At 40.6% G+C, this 27,432-nt stretch overlaps 1 protein-coding gene across 11 annotated transcripts in view; it reads left to right on the forward strand.

Annotated features, from left to right (window-relative positions):
- Nucleotides 1-27,432, forward strand: part of HDAC4 (histone deacetylase 4) — a 469,205-nt gene that overhangs the window by 150,568 nt on the left and 291,205 nt on the right. For 10 of the 11 annotated variants that reach the window (XM_073306830.1, XM_073306829.1, XM_073306834.1 and 7 more), the window contains one exon: nucleotides 18,606-18,677. The exons of the other annotated variant lie outside the window; for it this stretch is intronic. In XM_073306830.1, the coding sequence (XP_073162931.1) occupies nucleotides 18,606-18,677 (72 nt within the window). The remainder of the gene's footprint in view (nucleotides 1-18,605; nucleotides 18,678-27,432) is intronic. 11 annotated transcript variants of the gene reach the window in all.

Consider the following 27,432-nt stretch of genomic DNA (forward strand, 5'->3'; position numbering starts at 1 on the left):
GCTTGTTTTGGATTTCTTTCTCTAAAGAAATCTGATTTTGTCTTATGGCAAGTGCCTCTTGTACGAGAACTTGGTATTGCACAAAGAAGATACAGTATAGTGCTTCACCATTAAAGTTTGTATGTGGATATATACTAATATCTGTCTCTTCCAGACATAGTAGAGGAAGAGGTCCTTTTTGGAGGTTGCCAGCACCTCTCCTTTTCCTAGTCAGGTGGACTGGCAGAGTCAGAACAAAAGCTGCAGAGATAATTATCTCTGAAGAGCACTAGGGCTTCCTCTCTTTATCATGGAAGTACTTCATTGCATGGACCAGGACCATGTCTAACTAGGTATTCGCACAGTGACAAATCCAGTAGAACCCCATTCCTGTTCCTACAGTATCAAGGGAAACAAGTCTTTAAACTAAATTTATGAAGGGACATAAACACGTAGAATACTATTGAAATGTAGTCATTTTCTTTTTCACTCAGGTTTAGAAATATTTTAAAGCCCAAATTATGGAATTACATACGGTATGCCAAGAACTTCATATTTTATCACATTTTAAAGTAGTCAGAATTGTGGAAGAGGAAACTAGTTTGAGTTTAAAAAGAAAAAAAAAAGCCCTTAATAGTCTGAGACTAAACAATCTTTATCTGATTTGCATGGAGTTGTGGATTTTCAGTCTCTTGAATGCTAGCTAATCCTCAAAATAAGATTCAGATTTTGTGATTCTACTTAATATATTTACTCAAATATTGGCATAGTCCCTACTTTATAATTCCACAGTTGAACAGCATATCTGTTGCAGTTTGTGAAATCTGTTGAATGATAGGTCAAGCACATCCTCTTTGTTTGTTTAGTCATACTGAGACTTGACCACAGTTTGGCCAGTCCTGAAATCCAACATATGAAATAAGAAAAATCTTTTTTAGGTAGTTAGCATTGTAGAAATGTAGTAAATGTAGAAACATTTTTATGCTTTTTTTTTTTCTAGTTTGAGGTCTATGCTGTCTACAGGACTGGTATGGACATAGTTATCTGATTATGCAAATATCACTTGAAAGAAACAATGGGGAGGTTAGTGAGTCTCATTGCAAATTGTTATATTATTTGAAGTGGTAACATGTCTTTTTAACTTGCCACATATACCCTTAATGAATTAGGTGAGTTACCTGGCTAAGTGCAAATGGCACCAATTTATTACTAATACAATAAGTTTCCTTTGCAAATAACCAGTTAAAGAATTACTCTTGAAAATACTCTGATTATTGTCAAGGTAAAGGAAGAGAGGGCTAGAGGATGTCTTAAATTATGGTGTGTAAAATACTGTAAACAATATGCAGCCTTTTTAACTCTGTTTTTTTATTTAAAATGCATATTTAAATGGAAATGAATATTTGAATCATTTATTAAATATAGCAACAACATATGCCTTCGTTCGTTCTTTCACTTCTCTGGACTCAGCTATGGCCCAATGTTTTAAAAACGTTTCAGTTGTAAAATAAAATGATAGTTTGCACTGTTATGGCACCTTCCCTTCTCAGGGTTTTAGAGAATTAACAGTGAGTAAAGTCTATTTTATGGTAGAGGAAACGGAGACAGAGGTTAAGTAGCTTGCTCCAGGTCGTACAGAAAGTCTTCTGACACAGTCCTGCCTTTATCATAAGATGATACTTGCTCTAAAATACGATCTTTAAAGATCCCATGTGTGCAAAAATCTGTCTTGTCCTGTGCTCAGTGGCAGTAGTCTCCTAGCTCAGATAAAAATGTGTTAATTGTGAATGTACACAGATGAAAATGCTCAGACTTAGTCATTCACTCAGTGGTACATCCAGGGCATGACTGGTTCTGCTAGCAGCTATGCCCTGAGGGATGGAGCTGCTGGTGGTGCACGGTCTAGGCCTGCCTAGGAAATGAGAAAAGGAAGATAGTCACACACAAAAAAACTCTGCTCCACAGGCTCAGAAGAAAGGGAGAGTGCAGCACGCATAACTTTCAGACAGTGAAAATGATGTGGTAATTAAGGAAGTGGGTCCTAAATTCATCATTCCCTCTGGAGAGGCCTCCAGAAACACCTCAGCTTCAGCGAAAGCACATCTGGAATGAAACTCATGGCAAAATGAATATTGTCACCGTGATTGTGTGCCATCAGAAACATGCTAACTAAATAAAATGGGCAAAGAGTCCTGTGGCACATTATAGACTAACAGACGTGTTGGAGCATAAGCTTTCGTGGGTGAACACCCACTTCGTTGGATGACTGTAATGGAAATTTCCAGAGGCAGGTATAAATATGCAAGCAAGAATAAGGCTAGGGATAAGGAGGTTAGTTCAGTCAGGGAGGATGAGGCCCTCTTCTAGCAGTTGAGGTGTGAACACCAAGGGAGGAGAAACTGCTTTTGTAGTTGGCGAGCCATTCACAGTCTGTGTTTAATCCTGAGCTGATGGTGTCAAATTTGCAAATGGACTGAAGCTCAGCAGTTTCTCTTTGAAGTCTGGTCCTGAAGTTTTTTTTGCTGCAGGATGGCTACCTGTAAATTTGCTATTGTGTGTCATAGAATATCAGGTTTGGAAGGGACATAAGGATGTCATCTAGTCCAACCCCCTCCTCAGAGCAGGACCAATCGCCAATTTTTGCCCCAGATCCCTAAATGGCCCCCTCAAGGATTGAACTCACAACCCTGGGTTTAGCAGGCCAATGCTCAGACCACTGAGCTATTCCTCCCCCCGATGTCCAGGGAGGTTGAAGTGTTCTCGTCCAGGTTTTTGTATATTGCCATCCCTAATATCTGAGTTGTGTCCATTTATCCTTTTACATAAGGTCTGTCCAGTTTGGCCGATGTACATAGCAGAGGGGCATTGCTGGCACATGATGGCGTATATTACATTGGTGGGCGTTCAGGTGAATGAACCGGTGATGGTGTGGCTGACCTGGTAAGGTCCTGTGATGGTGTCACTGGTGTAGATATGTGGGCAGAGCTGGCATCGAGGTTTGTTGCATGGATTGGTTCCTGAGTTAGTTACTATGGTGCGGTGTGTAGTTGCTGGTGAGAATATGCTTCAGGTTGGCGGGTTGTCTGTGGGCGAGGACTGGCCTGCCTCCCAAGGCCTGTGAAAGTGGGGGATCGTTGTCCAGTCCTCGCCCACAGACAACTCGCAGGAGACAGGCCAGTCCTTGCTACAGACAGCCCCCCAACCTGATGCAAATACTCACCAGCAACCACACAACAAAAACACTAACCCAGGAAACTATCCTTGCAACAAAGCCCGTTGTCAACTCTGTCCACATATCTATTCAGGGGACACCATCATAGGACTTAATCACATCAGCCACGCTATCTGAGGCTTTCAGAGTAGCAGCCGTGTTAGTCTGTATTCGCAAAAAGAAAAGGAGTACTTGTGACACCTTATTTAGAGACTAACCAATTTATTTGAGCATAAGCTTTCATGAGCTACAGCTCACTTCATCTGACTGCATCCGATGAAGTGAGCTGTAGCTCACGAAAGCTTATGCCCAGATAAATTTGTTAGTCGCTAAATAAGGTGTCACAAGTACTCCTTTTCTTTTTGCGAATACAGACTAACACGGCTGCTACTCTGAAACCTGTCACACCTTCTTGTCAACTGTTGGAAATGGGCCATCCTGATTATCACTACAATTTTTTTTTTCTCCTGCTGATAAAGCTCACCTTAACTGCTCACTCTTGTTATAGTGGGTATGGCAGCACCCATTTTTTCACGTTCATTCTGTCTATTGTAGTTTCCACTGCATGCATCCGATAAAGTGGGGGTTAGCCCAAGAAAGCTCATGCTCAAATACATTTGTTAGTCTCTAAGGTGCCACAAGTACTCCTCGTTCTTTTTGCTGATACAGACTAACATGGCTACCACTCTGAAACGTATCTCTTCAGTGTTTTAATTATATTTCTTTTCCATTTCTCTCTCTTCATTTGCCTTCAGTTTCCTAATTCACCTATTTGAAAGCTACCTGATCTGTGTGAAACAGTCCTAACATCCCTTGTTCCCCTAAGGAACGTATACATTACAATTGCTAAATTTCCTTTTATCATGCTTATCCTGGACTGTTTTTAACTAACTTTCAAAGCTTTTAACCTAATTAATAGCCTTGCAAAGTGCCATCTTGCTTTGCAAATACTTTTTTAAAAGTACATTGTTTTCCTCATTCATAGCAGAGTTTTGAAATATATATTCAGTTGTGTGCACAGGTCAAATCTGTTGAACTGACTTACGATTCTCCTGTTTAAGAGGAGTGGCTTTATTCTCCCGCCCACAAACAATTAAAAAGTAATGGCACAGGAAGCTGAAGACAACACATTTACATCTGGCATTTAAAAATATTACTTTTGTCATTTGGATATTAAGTTTTGCATATTTTTGTGGTCTGTATCAGCAACTTGAGCTCTTAGTCCTCTCGTGATTGACTGACAAATGGAATATAATTTAAGGAAAGAAATTATAAAACTTCCTAGTAATATAGTGAAGGTGACATTAACTGTGGGTAGTCAACATTAGTGTCTCAACTTTAACTGAAATGAGATCAGATTTTGTCTCTTGTTTTTGTGCAGTAATGCATATTGCAGCCATTGTAAATATTTTCATAGAATCATAGTATATCAGGGTTGGAAGGGACCTCAGGAGGTCATCTAGTCCAACCTCCTGCTCAAAGCAGGACCAATCCCCAGCTATATCATCCCAGCCAGGGCTTTGTCAAGCCTGACCTTAAAAACTTCAAAGGAAGGAGATTCCACCACCTCCCTAGGTAACGCATTCCAGTGCTTCACCACCCTCCTAGTGAAAAAGTTTTTCTTAATATGCAACCTAAATCTCCCCCACTGCAACTTGAGACCATTACTCCTCATTCTGTCATCTGCTACCACTGAGAACAGTCTAGATCCATCCTCTTTGGAACCCCCTTTTAGGTAGATGAAAGTAGCTATCAAATCCCCCCTCATTCTTCTCTTCCCCAGACGAAACAATCCCAGTTCCCTCAGCCGCTCCTCACAAGTCGTGTTCCAGTCCCCTAATCATTTTTGTTGCCCTCTGCTGGACGTTTTCCAATTTTTCCACATCCTTCTTGTAGTGTGGGGTCCAAAACTGGACACAGTACTCCAGATGAGGCTTCACCAATGTCAAATAGAGGGGAACGATCATGTCCCTCGATCTGCTTGCAGTGCCCCTTCTTATACAGCCCAAAATGCCATTGGCCTTGTTGGCAACAAGGGCACACTGTTGACTCATATCCAGCTTCTCATCCACTGTAACCCCTTGGTCCTTTTCTGCAGAACTGCTGCCTAGCCATTCGATTCCTAGTCTGTAGCGGTGCATGGGATTCTTCTGTCCTAAGTGCGGAACTCTGCACTTGTCCTTGTTGAATCTCATCAGATTTCTTTTGGCCCAATCCTCTAATTTGTCTAGGCCCCTCTGTAGCCTATCCCTATTCTCCAGGGTATCTACCTCTCCTCCCAGTTTAGTGTCATCTGCAAACTCGCTGAGGGTGCAATCCACACCATCCTCCAGATCATTTATGAAGATATTGAACAAAACTGGCCTGAGGAGTGACCCTTGGGGCACTCCACTTGATACCGGCTGCCAACTAGACGTGGAGCCATTGATCACTACCCGTTGAGCCCGACAATCTAACTAACTTAGTCCATTCATCCAGCCCATACTTCTTTAACTTGCTGGCAAGAATACTGTGGGAGACCATGTCAAAAGCTTTGCGAAAGTCAAGGAGTAACATGTCCACTGCTTTCTCCTCATCCACAGAGCCAATTGTCTCATCATAGAAGGCGATTAGATTAGTCAGGCATGACTTGCCCTTGGTGAATCCATGCTGACTGTTCCTGATCACTTTCCTCTCGTCTATGTGCTTCAGGATTGATTCCCTGAGGACCTGCTCCATGATTTTTCCAGGGACTGAGGTGAGGCTGACTGGCCTGTAGTTCCCAGGATCCTCCTCCTTCCCTTTTTTAAAGATGGGCACTACATTAGCCTTTTTCCAGTCGTCCGGGACTTCCCCCGATCGCAATGAGTTTTCAAAGATAATGGCCAATGGCTCTGCGATCACATCCGCCAACTCCTTTAGCACTCTCCGATGCAGCCCAAGCATCATCTGATCCTGTTTGCCAAATCTTCATGGTTTATATGGCAAAATAGATCTACAGAAAATAACTTATGGTACTCCTCTTGCAAGGTGCTGCTGAGCTATTACTGACTTCAGTGGGATACTTGTTGCCGTCCATGTGACATTTAGACATAGTAATGTCTCTTGGGTAATCAGTTGTGTCAGGGACATGAAGGAGATTTAAAACTCAAATCTGTGTAAACCTTTTGTATAGTAGAGAGAGAAGACAACATTGTAACTCTGTTGCTGTTAAACAAAAGAAAAGAAGTGTTATGGAAGAAAACGAGTATTTCTGAAAATACTCAGGGCTTTCCTAAGAGATAGCACTGGTAATTTATGCACCATGTCAGTCATAAGCAATGAAAGGTCTCTAATGCTAATACTACATGTAAAATCAAGAGCAATGTTGGATTAACTCTTTTTTTCCTCTTACACCCTTCCCTTCTTCCCACTCCCAATTCTTATTGTGGATATCCCCAGTTATCTGTTATCCCACAATTGCTGTAATAATAGTAAATAGAGCTTGTTCAGTAATAGCTGCTTACAGCAAATATTTGTTATGATGGTTTCTGCTGAGTTCTGCATGCTGTTAGGATACACTGGATTTTAATAATAGACTAAGCAGTCAGTTCAATTGAATGTGCTATTGAATGTGTTTCTTCTTGGTAACTGCTATAAATCACATTTTGAGAAGGAAGTGAAGGATGCTTTCATTCTGTTAGACTTCTTCCCTTTTGGATGTGCAATGCATCTTCCAGCTCTCTGGGCTAATTACAATGCCATTACAGTACATATGCTATAGTCCAGTCCAGGGAGAGTTCCAAAAATAGATTCTTGAGTGCAGACAAATTAGAAAGGAAACAGAGCATTTTTTCGTAGGTTTATGGACAAATAATGTATTTGCTGCCTTTAATTGCTTTCTCACTCGTAAATGTACAGGTTTTTTTTCCATCTTGTAAACTTCAAGTGAATAGGCAGATAAATAATACATTCACAAAAGTTACTCTTCTCATTGCTAATATCATTTTAACATGGTGTTATATTTCTCAATTACCTTGTATGATAGCAATTTGTAATTCAGGAAATAGTAGTGGACCACATTTAATTGGCAGGCACTAATTGAAGATTTATGCTGGTTTTATTCCTCTCACATATCCCAGTTCAGCATTCTTTCATTCCAATAATACTACAGAAGGGCACTGTTTCTCACTACATTTTAGGAAGACAAAAACCTAAATCATCCATGAACTGAACCGTTTCCTTGAAATAAAACGTGCGGATGCCTATTGTGGGCATTTTTATTCAAGAACTAGCCCTCCCTTTTATGCTCCTTTTATAAATTCATAAACGGAAGTTATATGTGATCACAATTCATGTATACCTATAACAGAAACGCATATCTAGTTGTTTTTAGGTTTGGAACATGTCCATCACATAGTCCCTGGGTGCATATACACAATTAAAACGCACAATTCAATGATCAATGCGTATGTTACAATGCATACCACACTATAAACATCTGAAGAAATTCTGATAAAATAGGTGAGCTTTGCTGTGTCCTGTAGGTCAACAGATTTCAGGCTATGTTGGAGAGTTGGGAGAAATGAATGCAACGTTAGAGGACCCTTCTGAGCACACCCTGCTTTCAGTCCCCAAGATTTCAAATGTAAGCACTGAGCAAGACTGTACAGTATGATGTCATTTGCTGTGATAGCTTTTTCTATCCTGGTGTAAGCCAGGTTAGAGTTTGCCAATTAAATACTGTATAGTTTGAGCTCTATGCAAATACCTTTAATTACAGTTTGAAACAGCTGGGAAGACACTGCAGTTTTCAGATCTGACCTACTGCCTAATTTACTTCTGTGGCCCAGAATCTCCCCTTAAAAAAAAAAAAAAAAGAGACTTCTAGGCCACATGGTTGTGAAGAAATTCTTCTGAATATAAACTAAGGGTAAACCGATAGCCTCGCCTTCCTATGCCTGCAGATTTGGAGAGGCATGAATTCCTGAAATGATATTTTAATGTCACATTAATGACTGCATTATTGATCATTTTTAGCAGATGGAATGAGGAAGGAGGTGGGAATGAAGCCCTGGCATTGGGAATTGCTGTAGGGAATGAAGTGCAGAGGGCAGAAGAGAGAAAATATAAAGACTCAGGGATGTAAAACAAAGTAGGGGTTGGGAAGGAAGAGGGCAGAAATAGTGGTGTCCCAGGGTGGAGGAGAGGACATATATTCCCACTGAGTGCTTTATACATACTTAGTTACTTTGTATAGTTACTATACTTTTAGTTATTACTAAGGCCAGATTTCAGAGGAACAGCCGTGTTAGTCTGTATTCGCAAAAAGAAAAGGAGTACTTGTGGCACCTTAGAGACTAACCAATTTATTTGAGCATGAGCTTTCGTGAGCTACAGCTCACTTCATCAGATGTTTACCGTGGAAACTGCAGCAGACTTTATATACACACAGAAATCATGAAACAATACCTCCTCCCACCCCACTGTCCTGCTGGTAATAGCTTATCTAAAGTGATAAACAGGTGGGCCATTTCCAGCACAAATCCAGGTTTTCTCACCCTCCACCCCCCCACACAAATTCACTCTCCTGCTGGTGCTAGCCCATCCAAAGTGACAACTCTTTACATAATCAAGTCGGGCTATTTCCTGCATAGATCAAGGTTTTCTCACATCCCCCCCACCCCCATACACACACAAACTCACTCTCCTGCTGGTAATAGCTCATCTAAACTGACCATTCTCCAGGTTTAAATCCAAGTTAAACCAGAACATCTGGGGGGGGGGGGTAGGAAAAAACAAGAGGAAACAGGCTACCTTGCATAATGACTTAGCCACTCCCAGTCTCTATTTAAGCCTAAATTAATAGTATCCAATTTGCAAATGAATTCCAATTCAGCAGTTTCTCGCTGGAGTCTGGATTTGAAGTTTTTTTGTTTTAAGATAGCGACCTTCATGTCTGTGATTGCGTGACCAGAGAGATTGAAGTGTTCTCCGACTGGTTTATGAATGTTATAATTCTTGACATCTGATTTGTGTCCATTTATTCTTTTACGTAGAGACTGTCCAGTTTGACCAATGTACATGGCAGAGGGGCATTGCTGGCACATGATGGCATAGATCACATTGGTGGATGTGCAGGTGAACGAGCCTCTGATAGTGTGGCTGATGTGATTAGGCCCTGTGATGGTGTCCCCTGAATAGATATGTGGGCACAATTGGCAACGGGCTTTGTTGCAAGGATAAGTTCCTGGGTTAGTGGTTCTGTTGTGTGGTATGTGGTTGTTGGTGAGTATTTGCTTCAGGTTGCGGGGCTGTCTGTAGGCAAGGACTGGCCTGTCTCCCAAGACTTGTGAGAGTGTTGGGTCATCCTTTAGGATAGGTTGTAGATCCTTAATAATGCGTTGGAGGGGTTTTAGTTGGGGGCTGAAGGTGACGGCTAGTGGCGTTCTGTTATTTTCTTTGTTAGGCCTGTCCTGTAGTAGGTAACTTCTGGGAACTCTTCTGGCTCTATCAATCTGTTTCTTTACTTCTGCAGGTGGGTATTGTAGTTGTAAGAAAGCTTGACAGAGATCTTGTAGGTGTTTGTCTCTGTCTGAGGGGTTGGAGCAAATGCGGTTGTATCGCAGAGCTTGGCTGTAGACGATGGATCGTGTGGTGTGGTCAGGGTGAAAGCTGGAGGCATGCAGGTAGGAATAGCGGTCAGTAGGTTTACGGTATAGGGTGGTGTTTATGTGGCCATTGTTTATTAGCACTGTAGTGTCCAGGAAGTGGATCTCTTGTGTGGACTGGACCAGGCTGAGGTTGGTGGTGGGATGGAAATTGTTGAAATCATGGTGGAATTCCTCAAGGGCTTCTTTTCCATGGGTCCAGATGATGAAGATGTCATCAATATAGCGCAAGTAGAGTAGGGGCTTTAGGGGACGAGAGCTGAGGAAGCGTTGTTCTAAATCAGCCATAAAAATGTTGGCATACTGTGGGGCCATGCGGGTACCCATAGCAGTGCCGCTGATCTGAAGGTATACATTGTCCCCAAATGTGAAATAGTTATGGGTAAGGACAAAGTCACAAAGTTCAGCCACCAGGTTAGCCGTGACATTATCGGGGATAGTGTTCTTGACGGCTTGTAGTCCATCTTTGTGTGGAATGTTGGTGTAGAGGGCTTCTACATCCATAGTAGCCAGGATGGTGTTATCAGGAAGATCACCGATGGATTGAAGTTTCCTCAGGAAGTCAGTGGTGTCTCGAAGGTAGCTGGGAGTGCTGGTAGCGTAGGGCCTGAGGAGGGAGTCTACATAGCCAGACAATCCTGCTGTCAGGGTGCCAATGCCTGAGATGATGGGGCGCCCAGGATTTCCAGGTTTATGGATCTTGGGTAGTAGATAGAATATCCCAGGTCGGGGTTCCAGGGGTGTGTCTGTGCGGATTTGATCTTGTGCTTTTTCAGGAAGTTTCTTGAGCAAATGCTGTAGTTGCTTTTGGTAACTCTCAGTGGGATCATAGGGTAATGGCTTGTAGAAACTCGTGTTGGAGAGCTGCCGAGCAGCCTCTTGTTCATATTCCGACCTATTCATGATGACAACAGCACCTCCTTTGTCAGCCTTTTTGATTATGATGTCAGAGTTGTTTCTGAGGCTGTGGATGGCATTGCGTTCCGCATGGCTGAGGTTATGGGGCAAGTGATGCTGCTTTTCCACAATTTCAGCCCGTGCACGTCGGCGGAAGCACTCTATGTAGAAGTCCAGTCTGCTGTTTGTATCTTTGATCTTTGTGCAAACACCTCCTTGACATGAGTGGGCATTCTGTTGTGGATGGGGAGCAGGGGGTATGGAGTACTAAATTTATGACTTGGCCCAAATAACAGCACTAGTAGAATGCAATCGTTGCTACCAAATAAGTGTGACATGCTTGCTTTAAATGTAACCTAGCTCTACTCCACAGGTGTGCAGCTGCATTTTCCATTAAGTATATGTTCTGAGTGGCCTTCTAAATTAGGCCCTGTCAGAGAACAAAGCAATAATCCAATGCTAGGATCACAAAGGCAGGAATAACTCTGAGAAGGTCTACATCAGAGACAGACAAAGTCACAATCATTTTACTAGAAACCAGTGGGGGAGAGGGGAAGATGCTTCTGTTCACTAGTGCCAAGTGAGGATTTGGGAGCTATCAGACCTAAGTGTTCCTACACTGCTCTTTTCAGACAAAGTTTAGTCAGAGTCTTGTCTGCCATGTCCTCTGGATGCTGCCCTCAGGCGCTGAGCAGTGTCTGTTTTGCCTGGGCTGAGCTTCAGCTAGCTTGTCAACTAAAGCTTTTTCTTGGTTAGATACTCGGAAAGCAGAACTTCTCCTCATTTGGGCTTGATGAAAGAGATGCACATTTGTGTATCATCTGCATACCTATGGCAAAATAGCCCCAAATGTCTGTCTACCCAAAAGCCTCACCATCTGGGTGATGGAATAGAACAGCATAGTACTCCACGTGAGTGTCATTTGAACTATTGATAGTAGGCTCTACAAGCTCTTTGAGAACAGAACTGTTGAAGAGTGATCCAGTCTACAGGCAAGTAAACAAAACTCTCAGTTTATACCATGGTATTGAAGTCTGCAGACAGATTAACGAGCAGTGTTCTCTTTTTTGTGCTATGCCCAGCCCAAAAGCCAGATTGAAAGGGAACGTCAAATTATGTGGAACTGAGATGACACAGCTGTCTCACTACTACTTACTCAATAACTTGAGTTTAAAAAAAAAAAGATAGAGCTATGGGGTGGAAATTGACATGATCACTAGCCTCATTGGTCTAATGACTTGTCATTTGAAGGAGATTGATACCAGGCCCTCCTATAGAAAGGTATTAACTATCTTAACCAACATCAGGCTGAGTACACTCTGCTCAGGTTATCTAGTCTGTCATGTGAGGCATCACTTATTGTATCCCGTCCCCTCCATGTTTTTCTGGGATGTGTAACTTTGGCATGAGATATTACTCCCGTGTGGCTCCCACTCCTGGAGAACACAAAGGGAAAGAGAGGACAAAGAAACTGGGGCGTACAGGTGACTTGGTAAAACAGCCTGGAGAAATATCTACTTTTTTTTCCCCCCCTTCAATTAAATTTGCCTGGATTAATCTGATTGTATTTCTTTGTTTTATTTGGGTGGCTGGGGAGAAAGGGTTAAAATGTCTTTGATGGAAGCTATTATTCATTTTTCAATCCAGAATGTCTCCTATCTCTTCGCTTATTCATGAATGTTGGCATAAAACACTGTGTAAAAGCATTTCTCTTGTATTGTAAAGGTCAGTTACACGTCATCAGAATTATGAACTGAACATCTCAAGTAACCATGGTAAGAAGGGAACGCAGCTCAGCAGGAGCAGAGAAAATGCTTTTTTTATTCAGGATTTGAAGTAAAATTCCATCAAGACTGCCAGGTTATTTTCAGTGTGGTAGCACAACGTATGTTGTATTGGCTGTTGTCACACATTTTTTCTTTTAAAAAACATTTTACAGTTTTTTCTCTAATATACCTAGAGTGTGTAGTCACAGCTGTAAGGTTGCCTAATCAGTCCTCTTCCAACGGCTCCCTTTTTCCGTTGCTCATAGCTTTCTCAAACTTTCACTAGATTTGCGGTTGGCAGAATCATGATTTTGTTTCAATTTTTTTTTAATTTAATGTTTGCTCAGGTATGATTAAATCTTTTTTGAGAGTGAAGACAATCCAGCCAATTTTCTCATCTTCTCTGATTAGCTGTAGCACTCCAGAAGGAGGAGGAAGAATGTTGATATTTTGCAGGGAAGAGAGCTCTTAAACTGGATATGTGTGGTCTTTTGTTATCTGGTGAAAATCTGACTTGATTTGGCAGTTATGGTTAAAAAAATCTCTTCTTTCAAGCACACATGGTAACTTGTTTTTTTTAAATATTTTTAAATAATGGTCTTCAAATATTCTAATAGCAATAGACATGCATATTTAATAACATGGTGTGGAATTTTAATCTTCACAGCAAAAATTGTGGAAACCCTAACCAATAGATCAGAGCAGCTTTTGTAGTGCTTGTTAGATATTTTTTCCTGAGCTGCTTTTTGGAAATTCCTGAGTGTATCTTTAAGGGAATTTAATTGCTTTTGGGAGGTGACACCTGACTTTTCTATTTTTTATTCAGTTTTGTGATTGTGGTTAATATGTAGCAGCTAACTTGTAGTGATACATGACCAAGCTCCTTCATATGTATTTTCGATGTAACATTACACATTTTACTGTGTGTTAATGTTAATTCCTACTGTAGCAAATGCATTGACAGTATTAAGTTGTATGATATAATTTTGATAGAAAATGTCCTCCGGCCCCAGTTTGCTATTTGGTCCTAAAACTTAGCTTTCTATTCTATCTTTATCTTACTACTAAAACGGATTTCCCCGGGCAGACCAGATTTGTGTTTGTCTGCTGATTTAAAATAGAGATTTTTAGTGTCCTGGCAACAGCTGAATTATTATGTTCAACTGCTCTTTTTCTATTATTGGGTTATGGCTGAATTGGGAAAAGAAGGATTTCTGCTTTGCCTGGCCTGTTCAGGTAATAACAGTGCTAGGAAAAACCAAAACTCCAGGTGAAAAAACTGATTTTGCTTTTTATGAGGAATTAATTGCCTAGGAGATACCTTACTTCTATAAAGCAGTGAGCAGAAAATTAGTTAATATGAAGGATAACTTACTTTGTTTTGGCTATCATTGACATTGTTTTGATGATCATCCCATTGCATATTATCCATACCCTTGGTTTGATGTTGAAATGGAACATGAATTAAAACTCATGGAGATGATCCTGATCCATTACGACTGGGTTCTTCCTTTTCATCTTTCAAGCACAGGGGCTCCTCCTCCCTGAGATTCTCAGTTTCATCCTGGCAGGGAGAAGTGTTCAGAGTATTGTTAATTCATCAGTCTCCCTGCCACTCAGAGAAGTAGACACTTCTCTAGGGGTCTCCAGTCAGGAAGCTTGTAAAACGGACATGCTGTCGTCCTCTGGTATGACATTTGTGTGTAAGGTTCTGCAGTCTTCCCTTGGGTTTCCTTCCTTAAAACCCTGCAGATATATTTTAAAAAGTGGGAAGTAAAGAGATTCATACAAGAGGAAAGGGAGAGAGCTCTGTGCTTAGAATCTGGGGAGTAAGTTCCTTGTTGTAGTCATGATCTGTTACAGAACAGCAGGTGCCTATGTCATGGGCGGTTAAGTTATAGGAAAGAAAGTAGACTCTACATTTTCTAAGCATGGTAATTACAAACTTTTCTTTATGCTAATCCTTTTAGCAAGAGTATTAGATCAAATATAAGCATATAAACTGAACATTTTATTGCTTGTGGCACCTTAGAGACTAACAAGTACTCCTTTTCTTTTTGTGAATACAGACTAACACAGCTGTTACTCTGAAACCTGTCATTTTATTGCTTGAGACCCATACAGAAACATCTATCTATCCGCTCTAGGTGCCTGTGTCATAACTTAATATACAGTCCATAATAATTAAAGTGCATCATTTCCATCCTATGTAATCACCAACCATTAAGCTCGCTAAACTAACCATTGAAACAGCCCTTCCTGTTCCACAAATTTAATCACTGTTATATTTCTCTGAGTTAACAAAAGAATTCTAGAATCCCTTCCAGGTGTTCAGATGAGGGCTGATATGAACAAAGAAGGAGAATGTTACTTCCAGGAACTAAAGTGGGGAGAATCTGGTGTATTCGCCAAGAGTCTATTTCAAGAATTAATGTTAAAGTGGAGGGACGTAGAGCATCAACACAATAGGATTATGTATATATATAGTATTTATTTCATGTGTGTTGGTGGTGGTCTTGTCTCTGGTGCTAGCTTTTTTTTTTACTGCCGTTTCCTTTCTATAGGAGTAGCAAGAAAAGTAAAAGTAGTATAGGTTATTTGGTTTCAGCCAATTCAATTTAAAAACAATACTGTCATGAGACTCCTATCTAGATACTGTAGGACGAGTGAATTGAAATGCCTCTTTTCTCTCATCATAGCATCACTTCAGTTATTCTTCACATTTGTTAATATTTGCACTGTCCCCTGTCAAGGCCTTGTTGTCTTTGATGCATTGGGAGCTATGGGTGGGATAGAGAGGGGGAAGCAGAAGGGTGTCTGTGTTTTTTGGCTTTTTAAGGGGAGGAAGTAGGATTTTTTGAAATTTCAAATGTCATTTTAAATTTTTTTAAATGGTTTAAAAGTGTTGGTGAACTCTAGGTTGGTTTCTGAAACGGAGTTGGATATCAATAAGGTATGTTTCAGGATCAAACATATGTACTTCTAAGTGCTAGCAAACCTACTGTCCTCTCCATGAAAATTTGTCCTAGTAACTCATTTCCTTCCATGCTAAATAGTAATTTCATAACTTATAAAAACAAAAACTTTGGCTAACTCAATATACTTCTGTCTTCTAAGGTTTCCATGTTTTATGGAAGAGGTTTTTAAAACAAATTTGCTCTTGTACTGAACTGAGCATATTATTGAGGCTGAATAAAAGAGTAACAAAAAGGTTTAATTGTTTTGGTATGTGGCTTTTTTGAAAACTCAATTATTTGGGCATTATTCTTCTTTAGATTTATAAAAAGATATTAGAAATATCTATCACAAGATCAGACAGCTCTTCTAAAACTTAACATTCACAATAATAAAAAATCCTAAATCCTTTAGGTCAGTAGCAGAATCCATACAATTACAATCTGAGCTGGCCCCAGACTGTAACTATCTTATGCCAGTAAATAACTGTGGCTAATTGTAATTCTGTCCACGGTCCAAATACCCTTCATAAAGATCAGAATGTCTCCAATACTAAAACTCTAGACCAGGGTGGGGAACCTCCAGCCTGTAGGCCAGATCCAGCCCCCTGCTTAATTTCATCTGGCCTGTGGCAAGTCTCCGCGCCACAGGCTGGAAACCCTGAGCCTCAGTGCCCCCCTGTGGGACTGGAGCTGCAAGCGCCAGCTTGCCCCACTGTGGGGGGGAAGCTAGGGTGCCAGGCTGGTCGGTCGGTGGCCCCTAAGCGCAGGGGCGATCAAGAAAACTCCAAGTCTGGGTTCACCTACCCCCGCCTGCAGGTAATACCCCTGCAGCTCCCATTGGCCTGGAACCACCTGTGAGCACGGACACCGCGCAGAGCTGCCTAGCCACATTGTGGCTGCTTCTGGGAATGGCACGGGGCCAGGGCGGTGGTGGGGGTGCTTGTCTTAGCCCCGCCGCCGACCAGGAGCCATCTGAGGTAAGCATTGCTTGGCCGGAGCCCGCACCCCAACCCCCTGTCCCAGTCCTGAGCCCACTCCTGCACTCCAGACTCCTAATTTCTGGCCCCACCCCGGAGCGTAGGGGAATCCCCAAGCTTCTGCGCCCCCCCTCTCCCCCCCTGCGGGGCTGTGTGTGGCCCATGAGTGATATTTTCTGTGGGTCAGTGGCCTGCGATAGGAAAAAAGGTTCCCCACCCCTTCAGAGTAAGGGGCTGGGGAGAAGTCCTTCCAGAGACAGGAGGCGCTCTCAGAGAATCCTCTGCCACCAGCGCCCTCCTTCTGTATTGAGAGAGCTTCACTTTTAATATCTCTGATGATTAAAGCTTTTGGCAGTGTAGTACAGGAAGGAGAGGCCTTCACTCTGGTAACCCAGATCCAAATAATTAAGACCAGTTCCCTGAATGCCACCTGGAAACCTACACAAAGCTTGCAGAATACATTTATTCTGAGTGCAAAGCTCTGCTTAATACGTGGGTTCCTGCATTCTGGAGGGTCTCCTGCTTCTGAATAATTTGAGGGGTAGCCCTAAATAGTATTACAGTAGTCTAATAGCAAGGTGACAAATGCATAGATAAGCGTACCAAGTGCCACATCCCAAACAAAACGTTGCACTCTCCTTCTTAAGCACAGGTGGAACAGCGGGCTCTTTGCTACGGAACCTTCGTTCTAATAAAGCCACAAAGCTGTGAGCCTGTTCACTGATTGCACACCACCTGCTGCTAATGTTGATATAAGTTTAGCCAGTTCTCCCATTTCCCTTCTCCAGTCCAGATTAACCCTCAGCAGAACCTAGTCTTCCAAACACCAGTCTCTTATAGACAAATCTCTCATAGTCCTTCCACTGCAGCTGTGGGATCATCCATTATTTTACTGGCTATTCTATTTCCTTTAATAAAAAACGAACACGCAAACTGTTTAACTGGCATGTGTTCGAGGGGCAATATTGCTTCCATTTTAAAAGAAAAGCTCGTGACACAGCTCATTTTATTGACATGTTGTAGCTGAGATTATACCAAATAGAAAGTGGTACTAAGAGACCACTGATGCAAACAACAGATAGAACTTTTAATTACATTTTCTCTTCAAACTTTTTGGAGTAGAGAAAAGATGAGCCAGTGTTCTTGATATAATGAAAAAAAACATTAACATCTAAATGATAAACTCATTTTATCAAACTGTCTTTTGATTTGACTGTGAAAGATGGTATCTGCTTTGATGTTTCTAGAACTGTATATAGCTTGATTCACATGATATTAGAAGGTAGAAGACAGCAGGATGTTGGAGAAGAATGAACAAAAGTGGGGAAGTGGGTGTGGGACATAGTTGGATGGTCAACAAATACTTCAGATGTTTGCTCTTTCATTTTTGGGCAAAAGTCAAGAAGTCTGGTGTGACATTGTGCTGTAGTTTGTAACAACTTCTGTTTATACCTCAACTTGTTTTGTATGGAAGGCATAAGCTTTAAAATAGAAAAATGCTTTGACAAGATGGACTTCTACATATCATAAAAAAAAATTGTGATTTTTTAGAGTGCTTTTTCTGACATCCAAACCAGTGCCAAACAGGGCGCATGATGCATGTCTGTGCATTTTAATCTCCTGCAACGCGCTCTGTTTTCTTTACTATCTTTTCAGCATACTACAGGTGTTCTTAGAATATGCCTCCCAGGTCTGTTAGCAACTTCACCATACTGTTGTTAAATAGAAAAATAAATAGCCATTTATTTATTGAATGATAGGACTTATTTACTGTACCTTTTTAGTAGCAAGACTGACCAGTACAACTAAGTACTAAATAAAAACCAAAGCAGAACAGATGAAAGTAGATTTCATATAGTGAATGTTATGGTGCTGACTTTAGAGCATCATTGTTTAAAGTGATTTTTGATATTTGTATTTTTTCTCCCTTTGCACTGATAATTAGTTGGTGACTAGAGGTGGTGCTAGCCTACTGTGAGCCCTAAGCAGGAATATTTTTGCCCCCTTCCAAACACATGCTAATAATTAAAGGCCCCTCGTCCCCGCAACCGTTGAGCTGCTTGGTGTCCAAAACAATTGCTTAGTCTGCATATCCCTAGTGCTGGCTCTCTTAGTGACTTTGGTTATTTGAACTAATTTAGACATTCCACAAACAGGTGATGATATCAAATCCTTTTTGTGTTTTCCAGATGGACTTTCTGGCCGAGATCAGCCAGTAGAGCTGCTAAATCCACCTAGAGTGAACCATATGCCCAGTTCTGGTAAGAAGAAAAATACATTTCTGTTGAGTGTTACTCCAGGAAGAAAGGCATACAGAGTATTGTCTTATTTTCTATTGTAAAAGGGTTAGCAGATTATAGCTATAAATTTATTGAATGATCATGATGATTATGGAAAAAGTCACTTTTCCATGGTGAGTGAAAATGCTGACCAAGTGAGTATGATTGGGGATCTGCTGGCTCTTCTCGAGGAGCAGAACAGTCCAGGTGCTCCTGGGTTTTTTATTAGGGGGGCAGGGAGAGAGCAGAGTGGCTGGAGCTGTGAGGTTATTCACAGAAAGTGAGGGGGGGACAAAGAGCAGAGTAGCCCCTGAATTACTGGTCTTCTCACAGGCTGGAAGAAATTACGAAGTGAAGTGGCCTCTGAGCTGCTGCTCCTTAAGAGTTGGGGAGAAAGAGTGAGGAGCGAGGAGCAGAGTGCCGCCTTATGCCATTGTTTATCAGAGAGGACTGACAGAGAGGTAGAGACTAGCATGATTGATTGGGGATGGCAGAACTAATTAAACAGGATTCTTTTTAAAGATACCACCTGGGAGAATTCTCACTCTTGGGTCTTGATTTTCTAATGTGCAGAATTCCCACAGCTCTTAGAATGTTGACCCCCGGGATCAATGACATCGGTGGGTACTGGGTAAAAGTGTCTCCAAATCCACAGCTGCTATCTTTAAGCTGGAGTACCAGGCTTTCATGGTCAAGGGTCATGTGGCAATATGGATAGAGATCTCAAACCTGGTTGACTTTTCCCCAATAGAAACACCAGGAATTTAAAAAGCTTGTCTATGAGGGACAAGACCTGATTTTGGCATCAAGCACAAGCAGTCTTCAATGAGAATGGTATTGTTGCGGGTCTGCTGGGCTACAGGCATCTCGGTTCCACTAAGAAGTGCCGAGAGCTTGAAGATCAGCTATATGCTGCGGAGCAGAGCGTTATGGAAAAAAGGCCATCCTGGATTCACTTTGGCCTATTCCTCCCTCCCTCAGGTCCTTTCTTCATTGGAGGAATGGTGAAGTCTCTCTGTAGAGAGCTTTCACAGGCCCTTAATCCATTTTTCACCAGGCACCAAAATCACAAGAGTTTTTAAAATATTCCATAGTATTACGCCTGCCTGCAATTACCAGTAATGTTCAGGTCCTCTCTGTTTGAGGCAGACTGGAGGTTTTATGTCACTGATGACCCCTAGTCACCTGTGATACATGAATCCTGACCATTGTCTGAAGTTACAAGTTCATGTTTTCCTAAAATCTGGCCTGCTCTTAAGCACCCAAGGATGCTCTTGGGTTTTGTAATATCAAGGAAGAGGTTTTGCAGAAAAACTAACCCCTCCTTGTAAAACATGTGGCACTATATGAAAGACAGGAGAGAGCTTTGTTCCATACTTCCCTGGAATCAAAAGACCAGAGGGCTAGGTTGACATGTTTCAGCAAGGAGGGCATAAGAAATAGGTTAGCATGTTTTTATGGACAAGCAAATGTAAGTGAAATCATTACGTGGTTTTGGATGTAGAGGTCATTGGGCACTATCTAGCTGTATCTATTTGTTTACCTTTAGGTTTGTGTACTGTCACCCATCACCATAGCTTCGGTGTGCCTTTCACGCCAATTACATTGGTGATAGTAAATTCCCTAGTGCACTTAATGGAGTCATCTTTGGTTCTTCCATTTTGGGTTATAAAAAGCTTTGCTTAAAATAACTTTGAGCAGGGAAGACATATTGTTAGATGCTATCAGGGTCATTCTGGTAATGGTAGAAAAGCTTTATTGAACGGCAATGTGTTGTCATTCCCAAAGACGGTTGGACTCTGGATTTCTGTATTCTCCTCTGAAGGTTCATTCCACAGCCAGATCCCCTCAGCTGGGAATGCTTTGTCCCTGTGTCTTGAATGCTTCAGTCCGGCCTTTGTGATCTGCAGTGTCATAAAGGACTGCAAGTGACTTCGAGAGACAAGATGGGTGAGGATAATTTTTTATGGGACCAAGTTTTGTTGGTGAGAGAGGCCAAGCTTTCAAGCCACACAGAGCTCATCATCAGGACTGGGAAAAGTATGCTCCCAGCATCACAGCAAAATACAAGGTGGACAAGATTGCTTAGTATAAATATTTAGTACATATTGTAAGGGACTGTTCAAGGTAGAGTGTCATGTTAACGTCTCTGTAGTCATCAAACAAAAAGAGGGGGTTAGTGGTACCTTAAAACATGTGAAAAGAGAAAAGGAGTACTTGTGGCACCTTAGAGACTAACCGATCTATTTGAGCATAAGCTTTTGTGAGCTACAGCTCACTTCATCAGATGCTTATGCTCAAATAAATTGGTTAGTCTCTAAGGTGCCACAAGTACTCCTTTTCTTTTTGCAAATACAGACTAACACGGCTGTTACTCTGAAACCTGTTAAAATATGTGGTAACTACTTATTGTGAACAGTCTGTTCCACCTTGCATTTTGCTATGATGCTGGGAGTGTACCTTTCCCAGAAGTGAAGAAGAGCTCTGTGTGGCTTGAAAGCTTGTCTCCCTCACCAACAGAACTTGGTCCAATAAAAGATTATCCTCACCCACCTTGTCTCTCTAATATCCAAGGACTGACAGGGCTATAACTATCCTGAATGCAATAGATGGAGATGCAGGGTGAAATAGTTCAAAGGGCCTAAGTGATTTTGGAACTTCTCTCATTGATTCCCATTGAATTTCAGTGGAATTTAGGTGCCTAAGTGGTGTAGGCACTTTTGAAAATGTTGCCTGCGGTCTCTAATGTAGCTGGAACCTGATCTGTTAGTGGCTTTGAAGAACAGTTTAGGAACATAATTCCATCTACCTTATGTTGTAAGTGATCACAATTACAATTTCTTGTTACAATATGGGGTTTTTTTAAAGCTACCATTTTGCAGGACCAAGATAACACAGTATGTAAACTCTGTGTCAGCTGTGAAGTAGCAGTTTATTAAATAAACATAATTTCCAAAGTTGCTCATATCCTTGCTGATGTGATTCATGATGTTGCATTACAAGAAAGAAGTATAAATGAAGCAATGGTGACTTCTGCTTCATTAGGAACAGAGAAGAAAACGTTTCGGAAGAGGCTAAAATCTGTCAGGCACAGGTGATTTTCCAGTATCTAAGAGGGCGTTATAAATAATGGAGAAGAGATTATTTTTAACAACTATTTTCAAAGTTGCATGAAAGTGTCCTTCAAGTACATCATTTAAATATATAAAACGAACATTTTCTTTGAGTTTTAGAGGTGGATTAGGTAAACATTTTTCTGTAGTTCAGTCACTGGCATAGCAAAACTAAAATACTTTCATATGTATATGTTCAAATCTAATTTGTGGGATAATTATTTCTTAAAATATAACTTTTTCTTCCTGGTTAATGGAAGACTTAATATGTAATGATTGTGAAGAAAGGAAACATTTTCTCTTCGAAATGGCATTATTTGTAATTGATCTTGCTGATTTTTAAAAAAGATATATAAATAAGTTTAGATGGAAATTCTTTTAGTCTTCAAACTAATGGAGCACATTAATGCTGCAATAGTATTCAGCGGACCTAAAAGACTTTTAAGTGAGTAGCAACTTTAGGGGAGGCAAAAAATGCTATACTTGTGATAGGGAATTTTTTTCATATATATATTCATGTATTTTTATTTGCTGAATTCAGAAAAGTTAATAGGCAGTTCTCAAGTCTTCTGACGAAACCGATTAGGTTTTCAAGCAGCATGAACCAAACGCGCATAGCTTGAGAAATAGCTTTACATGTGTCTGTGTTTTAGTTCTCAATGTTCACTAGATGTCAGTCTGCTTATTCAATGAACTTGGATCAATGGTGAGGATGTGAGGTTCTGCACACAGGAGTTTAGCTATATATTAAAATGTGTGAGCTAGTACTAATGATGTCTGTCTATGCCACTTGAATAAAAGCTGCTTTGAGGTTTTCATTGTAAAACTAGAATCTCCAACATTTTAATCAGAATTGATGCATTATGTAAAATATATAGGTAAGCCTCTTCAGGATTTAAATCAAATACAATGTTTCGTAGAATGCCCTCATTGCATGTTTGATCAAATACAATAATATTTACATCAGGGGTTCTCAGACTGGGGGTCGGGACCCCTCAGGGGGTCACAAGGTTATTACGTGGGGGTCGTGAGCTATCAGCCTCCAACCCAAACCCCACTTTGCCTCCAGCATTTATAATGGTGTTAAATATATAAAAGTGTTTTTAATTTATAAGGGGGGCCACACTCAGAGGCTTGCTGTGTGAAAGGGGTCCCCAGTACAAAAGTTGAGAATCACTGGTCTACATTAAGTGTACTTTCATTTTAGCACTAGAATGAGTATGATTTTTTAAAAAAATCACGTTTCATGCCGTTTAAGCTGGAAACACTTATGTGAAGTAGTTTTCTTGTCAGTGTAAACTTTATTGTTGCTCATTTTGCTACAATTGAAAGTAATCTTAAGCAATTTCTCTACTACTGGAAGTATGAAAACAATGTGGTGTATATAATTTGCCAGGAAAATGCTAGAATGCACCATGGGAACATGTTCTTTTTAAACTCAAAAGTTTTTACTTTGAGTAGCAAAACTGTGCAAATTGGCACTAGTTTTCCCACAGCTGATCTACTATGCAAGTCATGACAGATCTGTAGGGTTTAAGGGTGACTTGGGTGTGTCCTTGTAGCATATTCCAGTACATTGACTGAGTTTGTCTGTTCCAGGAAAGTATTAACGCATTCCTTAACATTTTGGCTGTGTTTTTCATAGATGGCGTTCAAGGAACAAAGCAATTACTTTGACATGTCATACCAACCACTGTAAAAGAGTTGGTTAATGAGGGAGACAATATGCGGCTTATAAAGCAGGTATTTAGAACAGCGTTTAAGCATAGCTAACAGATGCTTTTACTCTGTAATATGGATGTTGTAGTGCAAAAGGCATATCAAGATTGTCAGCAATAGCAACTTTAAGCACCACTCCTCAATGGTTTGATGGAGAATCTTGGTGGTTGTAGGGACTGTAGCAGACCAGAGATGGGAGGTTTCAGCATTGTCTCAGTAGGCTAAACAGAGCCTGTTGCTGCCCAAGATACAGAGTAGTCCTCACAAAATGCTAGGGATTGGTAGTAAGCAAAGAAAAAAATAGATTCTACTACTGTCTTAGTAGCCTACACAATCAAAATTTGTCAGCATATTACTGTGGAAGTTTTCCTGGACTCTGAGACTGCAGCATAATGCCTTTAAAAGAAGTTCAGCAAAAGAAAAGTTCTGTAGCAATGATTCTCAAACTTTTGTACTGGTGACCCCTTTCACATACCAAGCCTCTTGAGTGCAACCCCTCTTATAAATTAAAAACACTTTTTAATATATTAACACTATTATAAATGCTGGAGGCAAAGCGGGGTTTGGGGTGGAGGCTGTCAGCTCTCGACCCCACACATAACCTAACGACCCCCTGAGGGGTCCCAACCCCCAGTTTGAGAACCTCTATGGTATAGCAATAGGATGCATGAAATTTCAGCTCCTTGCTTCAGCCTGTTCTTGGACCTAATTAACCAGTCACTTTCACAGATTCTTTTTTAAAAAGCTACAGCTGTTTAGAAATTGGCCATCACAAGGGGATGGACTCTGTAATAGAGCAGTTTGTCAAGCATGGACAGAAGTTTATCGTCTTTTTGTTGCTTTAGATATCCAAAAGGAATGGGGTGTCTTTTCAGTGCATTGAAACTTTCCAGCTATCAGATCACTGCCTCTAGTTCCTCTACTCCAAAAGCTTTTAAAGAAAATGCAGAGGTTTGCTCAGTTCACTGTGTTTTTCTGAACCTGGTTCAGGTTTCAGAGAGGTCACTTAGAATTCTTGGATACTCAGAGCTACTTAGTCTTGTTCAAGAAAGGAGACGATTAAAATGGATAGCACGCAGGATTATTAACACTCCAGAAGATTCCTCAAGCTGACCAAGCTTAGTGTTTTATTATACTTTGTATAGTACATGGCATATCCTTCATGGAGACTGAACCTATAGTGGTAACAAAGGCTAACTACCAAGTTACTGTAAAACGGCACATTTGTTGGCATCCATGTGGTAACCCAATTAAACAAGTGTACTTGTTAACATTAGTGACTATATTGTTATCTAGTGATAACTGTATAATCGGCCTATGCCTCTACTGCTGTTTGGTTGTTTGTGTCCCTAGGTTTGGTATGTTTATTAAATCACATAGGGGTGGCATTTTTAGATGATATTGCATAAGATGGAAAAAATGGCAGGGTTGGACTGCCAAAGTTTCATTACACTTTCCATCTTAAAACAAATTAATTATTTAATTATGTCAGCCTTAAGATAACTCCTTCCTACACTCAAGTGTCTGATGAGATTTGAATCCAGAAATTGTCCTATATATTTCCTAGTACACTTTCTGGATTCAAATCTCATCAGACCCCGTTTTGATTTTCATAGTATCTAGTCTTCAGGCAGCCTAGTCTTGTGGAATAAGGACAGAGCTGAGAACTGGGAGCTCCTAAATTCTAATATTTTTTTGCCCCACTTGCTTGCTGTTTGTTCTTGGATGTGTCATGTAACCTTTCTGTGTCCATTTCCTCATATACAAGAATGGAAATGACACTTACCTATTTCACAGGGGTTGTAGGGTTAATTAATTAATAATTGCTCACGTCTTTGAAAATGTCAAGCAGCATTTAAATGTTAAGTATTATTTTTATGCCTTAGTACAATTCACATAGGATGAATAATATACATCCTTAGCAACTTCTCTCTCTTTCTCCTCCCATTACAACAAGGCTCCAGTTGCTTATTTACCCCTCCCTGGCCTTATTTACCCCTTATTTACCCCTCCCTTCAGGTTATTAAAATTCCCTATGTTGATCCACTGCAGATACTTTGGTTTCACCACAGTCTTGAATGGGCACAGAAGTGTGACTTGCACAACTTCCTCTCTATCCCAAAAATCTAAAACGTGAATTTGCATTTATATATCTGCAAAACAATGTTAGAAGAGGGCCTTTGAATGCAAGACAGTATTTATACCGAGCTTTCAGATTTTGTAGGGGAAGAAGAAAAATTAAAGATATGAAGACAAATTTAAAGAATCATTTACATCTTTAATCAGTAATTGGTTCTCATTTCTTCTGGGTTTTCTAAAAATGATGTTAATTGGCCATGAGTGAAAAATAACTGATTAATATTTCATGGGGAATTGGTCCTGAACTTAAGAATTTTTCAGTAAGAAATTCTTCAGGTTTCAGGTGTGACCTATCAGTTACTTTCTATATATATAATTATAACGTCTTTATTTTGCCTGGATCTACATCCCTGCTGGAGAAAATGGAAGTCAAAGGAACCGGGCTCTGATTTCTTTCATGCCAGGACAGTACTGTTTGGATACATATAATTAACATATGTTCCATCAGTATTCTGCTTTTCACTTGAGATGATTTAGAACCCCTGATTCAGACCATGATCAAACTTTAAATTTTGCTAGGTTCTGACTGTCAGTTCTACCATACAGTTAAGGAATTGCTTTGATAATTTCTAAAGAATGAATACAGCAGGAAAGTTCAGTAGTTGTATTCAACATGGGATTTTATGCTGGTAACACTTACCAAAACTCCTTAGCAAAAAATGTTCACAACACATGACAAGAAAGTATCTGCTGGTTTTGATAGTCCACAGAGTTAGCCTCAAGTTGGAAAAAATTATTTTATTCACAGCATATTTTTCCACAAAAAGATTTGGCTTGATCCAGAATAGATTTTTGTGATGGTACTTCATACTTCAGGGATTCATAATTAATTGGATCTGTGTAGTTCAGTGACCACATAAGCAAATGCAACTGTTACATGCTCAGCAACAGCATTCAGCCTTGGGCGTAGGAAACTGTTTTACTGAGAGAGTACATATTAAACAGGACATCAGAGTTGATCATCTACACAGCTTTTCAGGGTAAGGCGTTTGAACGCAAAATCAGAACAATGTGTCAGCCACCCCATCTGACACTGAACCTACCTCTCATTACTCCTTTCCCCTCTTCGCAGAACTGAGAAATAGAGAAACAAAGCAAGGGAGAGAAGAAAAGCCCCCAGACCAGCAAGAGGGTAGATAGAAGGGTTGGGAAGGGAGGAAAAATATCCTCTTATAATAGTTGGGGGGAGGAGGGCGGGAAGGGGGGAAGGATGGAGGCATGAACCCCTCTTCACTCCCAGTACCTAGGTATTAAACTGATGTTATTCTTCCAGTTGCAATATGACATGACTTCTTGATGCAGTCTTTCATAGATTCCGAGGCCAGAAGAGACTACTGTGATCATCTGGTCTGAACTCCTTTATAACACAGACCATAGAACTTCCCCAAAATGATTTCTAGAGTAGATTTGTTAGAAGAATATACAGAATTGATTTTAAGCATAATCAGTGATGGAGAATCCACCGTGACACTTTGTAAATAGTTCAAATGGCTAATTGCTCTCACTGACAAAAATTTATACCTTTATTTCCAATCTGAATTTGTCCATCAGCTTCCAGCCATTGGATCCTGTTATACCTTTCTCTGCTAGACTGAAGAGCCCATTATTAAATATTTGTTCCCCATGTAGAACTTAATAGACTGTAATCAGCCTTCTCTTTGTTAACCAAGTAGATTGAGCTCTGAGCCTCACTATATAAGGCATGTTTCAGAGTAGCAGCCGTGTTAGTCTGTATTCGCAAAAAGAAAAGGAGTACTTGTGGCACC

Source organism: Lepidochelys kempii, chromosome 11 (genome assembly GCF_965140265.1).
Source record: "Lepidochelys kempii isolate rLepKem1 chromosome 11, rLepKem1.hap2, whole genome shotgun sequence".
NCBI classification, from domain to species: Eukaryota; Metazoa; Chordata; order Testudines; family Cheloniidae; genus Lepidochelys; species Lepidochelys kempii.